Source organism: Cucumis melo, chromosome 1 (genome assembly GCF_025177605.1).
Source record: "Cucumis melo cultivar AY chromosome 1, USDA_Cmelo_AY_1.0, whole genome shotgun sequence".
NCBI classification, from domain to species: Eukaryota; Viridiplantae; Streptophyta; class Magnoliopsida; order Cucurbitales; family Cucurbitaceae; genus Cucumis; species Cucumis melo.
The window spans coordinates 12776968-12788265 of NC_066857.1; the positions used below are offsets into that span (position 1 = coordinate 12776968).

Sequence of the window (11298 nt, forward strand, 5' to 3'; positions counted from 1 at the left end):
ACTTCTTTCTCCTTCTCTCTTGTTCTCTCTTTCTCTTTTCTTTTTTATCTCTTCGTGCATTCTGTGTTCTGTGAACACAAAACTTAATAACAGGGATCTAGCGATGCAACCCGAAAACGTTGTGAGAACCGTCTAATCTCAACGTCGTAAGTGAAGATGTTGGGATTACTTGGGATCAATCCCGATGTCTCACTTATGGCATCGGAGAAAATTTAAAAAAAAAATCAAACGTTGTAGCTATCCCGATGTGGTAAACTTTACGTCAGCCAAGACGGACCAATGTCGACATCTCCTTGACAGCGTCGTAAAAAAGTTGAAATGTTTATTTAAACTTCCAATTTTTTTCAACGTGGTCAACCCTGACGTTGGCATAGGCTAACACTATCCCAACGCCATGTAGGTACACGTCGAGGAAACCTTTTATTAAAATAATAATTTGAATTTTTTCTAACGCCATGAAAGTACACATCGAGGATGCTCGAACAATTGTCGATGTGTACTTTCACGATATCGGGAAAAATTAAATTATTATTTTAGTTAAAGGTTTCCTTGATGTTCATGTGCATGGCGTTAGGGAAACCTTAAGTTGTGCCGACATCTTCAAAAACACATCGGGATAGAGAACCAATCCCGACACTTGCTTTACGGTGTCGGGGTAAGTGTTGTTTCCCGATGCCTTTTTGTGCATTGGGATATTTGATTTCTTGTAGTGTCAGTTGCATAATAACCATAACCATGCCACCTTCTTTCACCTCACACTTAGTGTAAATAATAGAAATAGTAGTTAATACTGTGAATCCATAGATAATGCATGAAATCAATCTATGCACTATAATCGAAAGAAACCATAAGTTACCTGACTTATCCAAGAAACATCTTTTCTTCGCTTAAACTTGGTCAAGAGAGAGGCAAACTTGTACTCAATTGACAAACATATAGAATTAAGCAACGCATAAATGAATGAATGCACCTTTTATCGCATGACCTCAACTTAATCGTGTAGCTTAATCGCCTACTTAGAGCCTTAACTTCATATCCATGATAGCATGATTTTAAGTGCATATAAACAAACAAGCAATCACCCCTAATCTTGAACATTGATCCATGTATGTCTCTTGCATACAGTTCAAGACTCATAAAGCAGCTTAGGATTGTTAGTTTATTGAATTTATGATTATTAAGACAAAACCAATAAAATAATTAATAAAACACACTTATTGAATATTACAATAATCACTTTATTAATAATAGTCAATGAATTTCATTTATTATCTACAAATTTTAAAACATAAAATCCAACAAAAACAAAATAATAAACATGGACCAAAATGCTAATTTAAGAAGTAAAAACAAGCCTAACTCAATAAAAATTTATATGAGCTACCCTCTTTAAAACAAGAGGTTTGAAACTATTTCACATGTCTGTTGTATTAAAAAATATTAATACATGGAAAGATAAAAGAATGAAACTAGATTAAAAAATAAACTTAAAATTTAATAACTAACCCGTATACATTTTAAAAATTCATGAACTAAAATAAAATAACTTTTAACACTTTGGAGGGTAAAATTAGATCTAAACGAAACACCAGTTTGGGGCTAGATTTAAACCAAATAAGATTAAATGTCAAAAAATGCAAGTGTGGTTAAAATACCACAGAGTTTTATATACAAGTGTTTAGAAACATTTTCAACTATAGAAAAATAAACTAAAATATCTATAAAATGGAGTAAAAGTTTATATCTATTATTGATGTTTATTTATTAATATTAATCGAAAACATCGATAAATTTTTATTGGTCTCTATCATTGATCGAATTTAAATGTTTTTTATATTATATAAATATTTTCAACAAAAACAGTGATTTACAATAATTCTTCATTACTTTATGGTTTAAATAACCTTATAATGTCTATTATTAAACTATCAAATTTATTCGGTTTTAGTCTTCAAAATATATATATATATATATATATATATATATATATATATATATATATATATCAAAAACGGGTGTAAAGTAAAAAAATGTAACATTGTAAAGCTTGAAATTATTGATTAACCAAACGTTTTAAAAGTATAAGGAAAACATTTAGAATAAATATTTATCATATTTATTTAAGCTCTGCAACGTTACTCTGCTTTTTCCAATTTAGTTCATGTCATTAAAAAACCTCAATTTAGTCTCTAACAAATTAACACATTCTTTTTATATGTTCAAGTTAAAATTACCTGATAAGAACAACATGATCTTAATCCCTTGGTAAAAATTTACAGTAGAATTTAGGTTACTTGTGGAAAAAGAAATTCTATAAACTTTTCAAATTTTAAAAGAAGAATAATTAAACCCTTTTTTTCTTTGACCTAATTTTCTTGGACGGTTGGACCTAAGAAACTTAAGTAGTCAAAATCGATCGAACTGAAGGTAATCCGTGGAAGATAAGGAAGGGCTCAATTGGATTCTTCTCAAACCAAAAAACCTCAAAGGCTTAAACTAATCGATTGATCAACCGACCAACAACCCGTTTGTACTCTTTAATAATGGTTGGGATCGGTTTGAAGATTTCTTTAACCAATCATAATATACTCGCCTCTATAATTTATAATCCACCAATTTTAGCATTCCAAGAGAATGATTTTCCTTTACCGCAACAAAAAGAAAGTAGGGAATTTGGATTATAGTACGTGTTATTTATCACTCATTTGTTTAATTTGGTAACTGTTGTAACACGAGAGACTAAATTGTTGTTCTTTAAATAAGAAAATAATTAAAATGGAAAGTTTAATAATCAGATTTTAGAAGTATGTATATATATATATATATATAGTTACCTTGCATATTTAGTAATGATTTAGTCCTTATCGAGTTATACCAATGTTAAAAGTACAACTACTATTGAGCTATGACCATTTTTTTTACTTTCAATTTTGTAACAATAACAGTATAATTGTTTTGCTTAATTTGTAACAATTTAGTCCTCGTGGTAGAATTTATAAAATCTTATAGATTAAATGTTATTGGTAAGTTGGTAAGCATATTATAGATCAATGTGCTTATAAATTATATATGGAGAATACGTTCGTTACCTTATAAAAAAATCCTGCTCGATTTTGTTGAGATTTTTTAATGATAAAAGACAAAATCATTATCAATTTTAGAGCTAGGAACTAAATTATATACTTAAATCATTACGAATTGAAAACTCAACAACTTTCCTTTTACGAAATTACAAGAACAGTATTTTTTCTTTTTTTTTTTAACATTTTTCTTGCTTTATTATAATTGTCCAAGGCTTTGTTGAAAATTTGTATTTTGGTTACAAATTTTAAATTTGTATTTTGGTTACAAATTTTAAATTTGGTTTCTATTTGTAACGACCCAACTTTTCCGGACTAAGCTGAGGTCACTACCAAATATCAAAACTCGACCATTCAACATAAAAACTTAAAACAGACCAGTTACGGTTCATTAAAACATTAGAAACCTTACAAAAGACAGTTTCGGGCCCTATTTTAAATAAATCAAGAAAGTCACAAAATAAAAATATCAAGACACCAGTTCAAAATCACAAGTCAAAATGTTCAGACAAAATACATAGCGGAAGCGATTAAGAAAACCAGACGCGTCCATATGGCCTTCACGCATCCTTCCTGCCTCTCGTCGGTCTGCCCCTCGCTGTGCCCCTACCTGAAAAGTTAAAGAAGAGAAAGGGTGAGTATAAACATACCCAGTAAGGGACCCACTACTGGGCCCGTTAGGGGACAACAGTTAACTTCCTATTCGGGGGTACCCTACATATCAGTCTAATGCTCCCGAAGGATGCACATATCAGTCTAGTGCTCCCGAAGGATGCACATATCAGTCTAGTGCTCCCGAAGGATGCACATATCAGTCTAGTGCTCCCGAAGGACGCACATATCAGTCTAGTGCTCCCGAAGGACGCACATATCAGTCTAGTGCTCCCGAAGGATGCACATATCAGTCTTGTGCCCCCGAAGGATGCACATATCAGTCTAGTGCTCCCGAAGGATGCACATATCCGTAAGGCACACTACCCCATAGATGAAGCTAACCGTTACCCCTCAGTCCAAACTAAACTGTCTACGTCAATCACATCCCAACGACATTCATATCACAGTCCCGCTACACCCTCAGTTGCTATATGCATTACCGATTCGCACACCAATAGGGAAAACCCTAGGTCCAAACGACTAACCAACCAAAACCGAACTCTCGGTCCATCCCCGTCCAAATTCCATGAACCACATCCAGACCGGTGTTTACTACATACTGAACCATAACTTCAAGGTCCATCAACATAAAATCTCAATCCACAATTATCAGTCACAGTATAATCACATCAGACAGCATATAATATCAGTATTTAACAGCCAACACGCATACAATTATTCAGTACAGTCACTAACGTGTAATTCCCTGTGAATTACTACGTTTTCAGCCTGGACTCGGGGTCCAGTAGTAGGAAAACCCTTACCTGAAACTCGGTTATGCTCCTCGATCGAAATCCACGCTCGCCAGATCTACCTAACGAAACACGAAAGTTTTAGTTGGTGGCCTTAGTAGCAGTTGTTTTTAAAAAAAAAGTTATCCGTTGACTTACCCAAGGAAAGGAAGCTATCTCCAACCAGGTCTGCCACGGAACCCGAGAACTTAAGCGTCAACTCTGTATTACCTTCAAGGGAGAAAAGTAGGGCCACATCTTAATCCAACATTCAAACTCGAATCGGACGAGGTAACTTTAGGGAATTCATCAAAACAATCCTTACCGAAGACTCACCGTGAACCGAAGTGGAGGAAAGAAGGCTTAGGTGGCTCGGCTCGGCTCGGCTCGGCTCGGCTCGGCTTGGTTCGGCTCGCAGCTCGGCTCACTCGGCTCGCGGCTCGGCTTGGTTCGGCTCGCGGCTCGGCTTACTCGGCTCACGGCTCGGCTTACTCGGCTCACGGCTCGGCTTGGTTCGGCTCGCGGCTCGGCTCACTCGGCTCGCGGCTCGGCTGGGTTCGGCTCGCGGCTCGGCTCACTCGGCTCGCGGCTCGGCTTGGTTCGGCTGGCGGCTCGGCTTGGTTCGGCTCGCGGCTCGGCTCACTCGCTCGGCTTAGGGCTCGGCTCCGACAAGGATGGCGGCTCGGGTACGGCTCGGACTGGAAACAGGTTCGGGTCGGGTCAGCTTGGAACCGGGTCGGGTTGGGCGAAACGGCAGCACGGTTCTGAGACTTCTTTCTCCCGGCGAACGACGGCGGCGGCGAATCGCGGACGACACACGAGGGATGCGGGTGGCTGCTTCGTGGAGCGGCGACGAACGGCGGTGGCGTTGGCTGGGATTCGACGGACGACGACGAAGAGACGGGTTGCGGCTTGCGGTTATCTGCCACACAATGCGGCGAATGTCCGGCGAGGCTACGCACACCGACGGAGATGGAGATAGGGGCAGAGGACGGAGACAGAGAGGATGGTGATGGTGGCGGAGACAAGAAGAGAACGCGGAGAAGGAGAAGACGACAGGGGCTGGCGGCGCGGTGGAGGAGAAGGAGGAAGCGAAAGTGAAGAAAGAAAAATCGGGGGGGGGGGGAGAGAGAGACGGCGCGCGGTTAGGGTTATTCTTTAAAAAAAAAATTTATTATATATATATATATATATATAACTTTTAATAATAATAATAATAAATAAGATATTATTATTATATATATATATATATATATTAATTTCTACTTATCCTAATTAATAATTAAAATATATAAAGTATTATTATATACCTATACATATTTTAACCCAAAAAGATTTAATTAGTAATAATCATACTAATAATAATAATGATAATAATAGAAAATATTAATATTAAATTATATATATATAGGTAATAATAAATACCAATAGTAATAATAATATAATTACTTATTATATTACTATTATAAAATTTACAAATATAAATTTAGAATTTCAGAAATTAATTCAAGATTTAACATCCCCGAGAATTTATATAAAACGACAAAAATAAATTTTACCTCGAAAGTTCGGGGCGTTACATTCTTCCCTCCTTAGGGAACTTTCGTCCTCGAAAGTTTTATTCCTCGAACAGTTCGGGATAACGAGACCTCATGTCATCTTCACGCTCCCATGTAGCCTCTTCTACCCGGTGATTCCGCCATAAGACCTTAACTAGGGGAATTTCTTTATTTCTCAACGTCTTCACCTCTCTAGAAAGCACCTCAACAGGTTGTTCCACATAGCTCAAGTTTTCATCAATCTCTAGTGGCTCATAATCCACCACATGGGATGGATCTGGCACGTACTTCCTCAACATAGAAACATGAAACACATCATGAACTGTCGAGAGTGATGGTGGCAACGCCAAGCGATAGGCTACAGGGCCAATCCGCTCCAGAATCTCAAACGGCCCAACAAAACGGGGACTCAACTTTCCCCTCCTTTCAAAACGCAAGACACCTTTCATAGGTGCTACCTTTAAGAACACCTTATCCCCTATCTCAAACTCAAGGTCCTTCCGCCTCACATCTGCATAACTCTTCTGCCTACTCTGAGCGGTATGCATGCGTGATCTAATCTTCTGTATCGCTTCGTTAGTAGACTGAACTAACTCAGGACCCATCAATCTTTGTTCACCTACCTCATCCCAGCAAACCGGGGATCTACAACATTTGCCGTACAGGGCCTCAAACGGTGCCATGCCAATAGTAGCCTGATAACTGTTATTATAAGCAAATTCCATCAAATGTAAGTGGGAGTCCCAGCTACCTGGAAATTCCAATGCACACGCTCGCAACATATCCTCTAAAACCTGGTTCAGACGCTCAGTCTGACCGTCAGTCTGTGGATGGAAAGCCGTACTAAAGTCCAATCTCGTGCCCATAGCAGTCTGCAAACCCTTCCAAAATTTGGAAGTGAAACGGGCATCTCTGTCAGAAACAATCGACACTGGCACTCCGTGCAATCTCACTATCTCAGACATGTACAACTGTGCCCACTTACTAGCAGTATAGGTGGATTTACCCGGAACAAAGTGCGCTGATTTAGTAAGTCTGTCCACCACAACCCAAATCACTGTAAATCCCCTCAGAGTTCTCGGTAGCCCTGTAATGAAATCCATGGACACGTTTTCCCACTTCCATTCCGGTATGCTCAAGGGGTGTAATAAACCCGCTGGTTTCTGCCTTGGTGCCTTAACCTGCTGACACACCAAGCATTTACTGACAAATTCTGCTACTTCCCTCTTCATGTTACGCCACCAATAAACCCGCTTTAGGTCCTGATACATCTTCGTACTACCTGGGTGCATAGAAAATGGGGAACTGTGAGCCTCAGCTAATAATTCTGTCTTAACCGCACTATCTGACGGGACACAGAGGCGCCTCTCAAACAACAGTCCACCATCAGAGGATAACGAGAACTCAGCCGTTTGCCCTGCCTCTGCTAGGCCACGTTTCTCAACCAGATAAGGATCGTTACTCTGAGCATCAATGATCTTCTGCCTCAAAGTCGGCTGTACCGTCAACTGGGCTAACTGCATAGTAACTGCACCCACTGACACTGCAATCTCAGCCCGCTCAAGATCCCGATGCAATGGGGCCTGTCGGGTAATAAGTGCTGCCGAATGTGATACCTTTCTACTAAGAGCATCAGCTACCACATTCGCCTTGCCTGGATGATACAGTATCTCACAATCGTAATCCTTCACTAACTCAAGCCACCTTCGCTGTCTCATATTCAATTCTTTCTGAGTAAAGAAGTATTTCAAGCTCTTATGATCTGTGAATATCTGTATCTTTTCACCGTATAAATAATGCCTCCATATTTTCAAAGCAAAAACCACTGCTGCCAACTCTAGATCATGTGTAGGGTAGTTCTGCTCATGACTCTTCAACTGACGAGACGCATAAGCGACCACCTTACCCTGCTGCATCAAAACACAACCCAGACCCTTCTTGGAAGCATCACTATAAATCACGAAACTGCCAGAACCATCAGGTACCGTAAGAACCGGCGCGGTAACTAGCTTCTGTTTAAGGGTCTGGAAACTGTCCTCACATGCCTTGCTCCAAACAAAAGGAGCTCCCTTTCTGGTCAACTGAGTAAGAGGAGTAGCTATACGGGAAAAGTTATCCACAAACCGTCGATAATAGCCTGCTAAACCCAGAAAGCTACGAACCTCACTGACTGTGGAAGGTCGGGTCCAACCAGTGACTGCCTCTATCTTAGCTGGATCCACAGAGACTCCATCCTTAGAAACCACGTGGCCCAGAAAGGACACCTGCTTCAGCCAAAACTCGCATTTCGAGAACTTTGCATACAACTTATTATCCCGAAGTGTTTGCAAAACCATACGTAAATGCTCCTCATGTTCGGCCTCCGTCTTGGAGTATATCAAAATATCGTCGATAAACACGATAACAAAAGTATCTAGGAACTCCCTAAACACCCTGTTCATCAAGTCCATAAACACTGCCGGAGCATTCGTCAAACCAAAAGACATCACAATAAACTCGTAGTGTCCATATCTGGAACGAAATGCTGTCTTCGGTACATCCTCATCCTTAATTCTCAGCTGATGGTATCCCGACCGAAGATCAATCTTAGAGAACACTGTGGCTCCCTGTAACTGGTCAAATAGATCGTCAATCCTGGGCAAGGGATATCTGTTCTTTATGGTTACTTTGTTCAACTCCCTATAGTCAATGCACAGACGCATCGATCCGTCCTTCTTCTTAACGAATAAGACTGGCGCACCCCAAGGCGACACGCTCGGTCGAATGAATCCCTTATCAAGCAATTCCTGTAACTGTACCTTCAGTTCTTTCAGTTCTGCGGGGGCCATTCTGTAAGGGGCCCTGGATATAGGGACCGTGCCCGGCTCCAACTCTATGGCAAACTCAACCTCCCTGTGCGGAGGTAGCCCTGGAAGTTCCTCAGGAAAGACATCCGGATAGTCCCTCACTACTGGTTCTGATGACAGGGATACATCGGCCTCTCTAGTATCCACCACGCTCGCTAAGATACCCCAAGTACCCTGACTGAGCAGTTTACTGGCCCTGATGGCTGAGATTACCTGAGGCAACGACTTTGACCCTCCTCCCTTAAATTTAAAACTGGCCATCGAGGGAGGGTTAAACGTTACCTCCTTACGTGAACAATCTATACTGGCGTGGTTAACGGCCAACCAGTCCATACCCAGGATTACATCAAAGTCTAGCATATCCAGAACCATCAGCGTTACTTCAATCACATGACTTGCTATCTCAATCTGACATGCCTTCACCTTTTCCTTCGACAACATACATTCCCCGGAAGGAGTAGATACTGACAGAACATGGTGTAAGGGCTCTACCTCTAAGCGGGCATGCGACACAAACGCGGAAGAGATAAAAGAATGCGACGAACCCGAATCAAACAAAACTAGGGCGTAATGCCCCAACACTGGGAGCGTACCTGTTACTACTGTGCCTGCCTTCTCAGCCTCGGTCCTGTTGGTAGCAAAGACTCTACCCTGATGTGGAGCACCTGCTCCCTGATTCTGCGCGATCCCCGTGACTCTCAACGGGCATCTATCAGCTGTATGACCCTCTTGCCTGCACTTAAAGCAGGTCCTGGTCCCGAATAAGCAACGGCCCAGATGGTGCTTCCCACAAGTGGTACACAACGGCTTTCCTCTGGCAGCCTCTCCTGTCTCAAAAGGTTTCTGCTGGAAGCTGCGAAACTCACCACCGGGTCTGAAATTCCGCTGTGGCACTGGAACAGGCTGCTGCTCAGCCTTCCTCTTCTGTCCAGACGTCGAACCTCTACCAGCGGTCTTAGACGAGTTGGCCCTCTCCTGTAAACTGAGATCCACTGCCAGGCGCAGTGCATCGGCATGAGTAGCAGGTCTGAAAGCTCGGACCAAACCCTGAATGTCCAGTCTGAGGCCTCTAACAAACTTGTCAGCTCTGGCCGCCTCGGTCGCTATCATCTCGGGAGCGAAGCGGGATAACATGTCAAACTCCGCATCGTACTGCTCCACGGTCATGTCACCCTGCTCTAAGTTCAGGAACTCCTGCCGCTTGGCATCTCTCAAACTGGCAGAGAAGAATTTCGCATAGAAACTCTCCTTGAACTGCTGCCACGTGATCTGACTCACATCACCACCTAGCATCCTCTCTGTGGTCTCCCACCATGCAGTACCTCTGTCAGTCAACATAAAAACAGCACACTGAACCTTCTGATCCTCAGGGCATTTCATGTAACGGAATATGGTTTCTAAGGACGATAACCACATCTGAGCCCTGGTGGGGTCCTCCAAAGACCCATCGAACGTCGTGGGATTATACTTCCTGAAATCCCTCAGATGCTTAGCCTCTGCCGACAACTGATCCGGCACAAACTGGGGCGCAACTGGTACTGGAGCCGGAGCTGGAGCAGGAACTCGTGCTGGAGCTGGCGCTGGAGCTGGCGCCGGAGTTGGCGAGGCAGGCTTCTGCTGCTCCCGCATCTGCATAATCATATCTCTAAACCTCTGCTCCATGGCGGCTAGGTCCGCATGAGTAACTGGCGCAGCCGGGTCAGGGGCTTGGGCTACAGGCTGCACCTCAGGCTGAACGCGTCCTGCTCCCCTTCCTCGGCCTCCTCGGCCACCCCTACGTGCACCTCTCCTTGGTGGCATTTTCCTAACAACCACCAAACGATTCCTTTAGTCATAAATGGTAATTGAATTTGCAGTTTAACTTAGGTAAGGTAATGCATGTAGAGTTATACATATACTTTCATGAGAGCGTACCTGACGAGCGGCAAGGATCGTTTCAGCCATAAGGACACAAAACACAGACTCACATTATAAGTCAGTCTACAGAACCTAAAACTTAGGCTCTGATACCAACTGTAACGACCCAACTTTTCCGGACTAAGCTGAGGTCACTACCAAATATCAAAACTCGACCATTCAACATAAAAACTTAAAACAGACCAGTTACGGTTCATTAAAACATTAGAAACCTTACAAAAGACAGTTTCGGGCCCTATTTTAAATAAATCAAGAAAGTCACAAAATAAAAATATCAAGACACCAGTTCAAAATCACAAGTCAAAATGTTCAGACAAAATACATAGCGGAAGCGATTAAGAAAACCAGACGCGTCCATATGGCCTTCACGCATCCTTCCTGCCTCTCGTCGGTCTGCCCCTCGCTGTGCCCCTACCTGAAAAGTTAAAGAAGAGAAAGGGTGAGTATAAACATACCCAGTAAGGGACCCACTACTGGGCCCGTTAGGGGACAACAGTTAACTTCCTATTCG

The 11298-nt window shown here is 41.9% G+C and overlaps 1 protein-coding gene across 1 annotated transcript; it reads right to left on the reverse strand.

Annotated features, from left to right (window-relative positions):
- Positions 1-9156: 9156 nt before the first annotated feature.
- LOC127148394 (uncharacterized) lies at positions 9157-10843 on the reverse strand. Its single transcript, XM_051081940.1, has 2 exons — positions 9730-10843; positions 9157-9169 (listed from the first exon to the last, which is right to left on the reverse strand). The coding sequence occupies exons 1-2, from the start codon at positions 10668-10670 to the stop codon at positions 9157-9159; spliced, it is 954 nt and encodes a 317-aa protein (XP_050937897.1). The 5' UTR covers positions 10671-10843.
- Positions 10844-11298: the final 455 nt, after the last annotated feature.

Bases quoted from the DNA above. Each gene is read 5' to 3' on its own strand.
- LOC127148394 (XM_051081940.1), bottom strand. From the start codon at position 10,670: ATGCCACCAAGGAGAGGTGCACGTAGGGGTGGCCGAGGAGGCCGAGGA.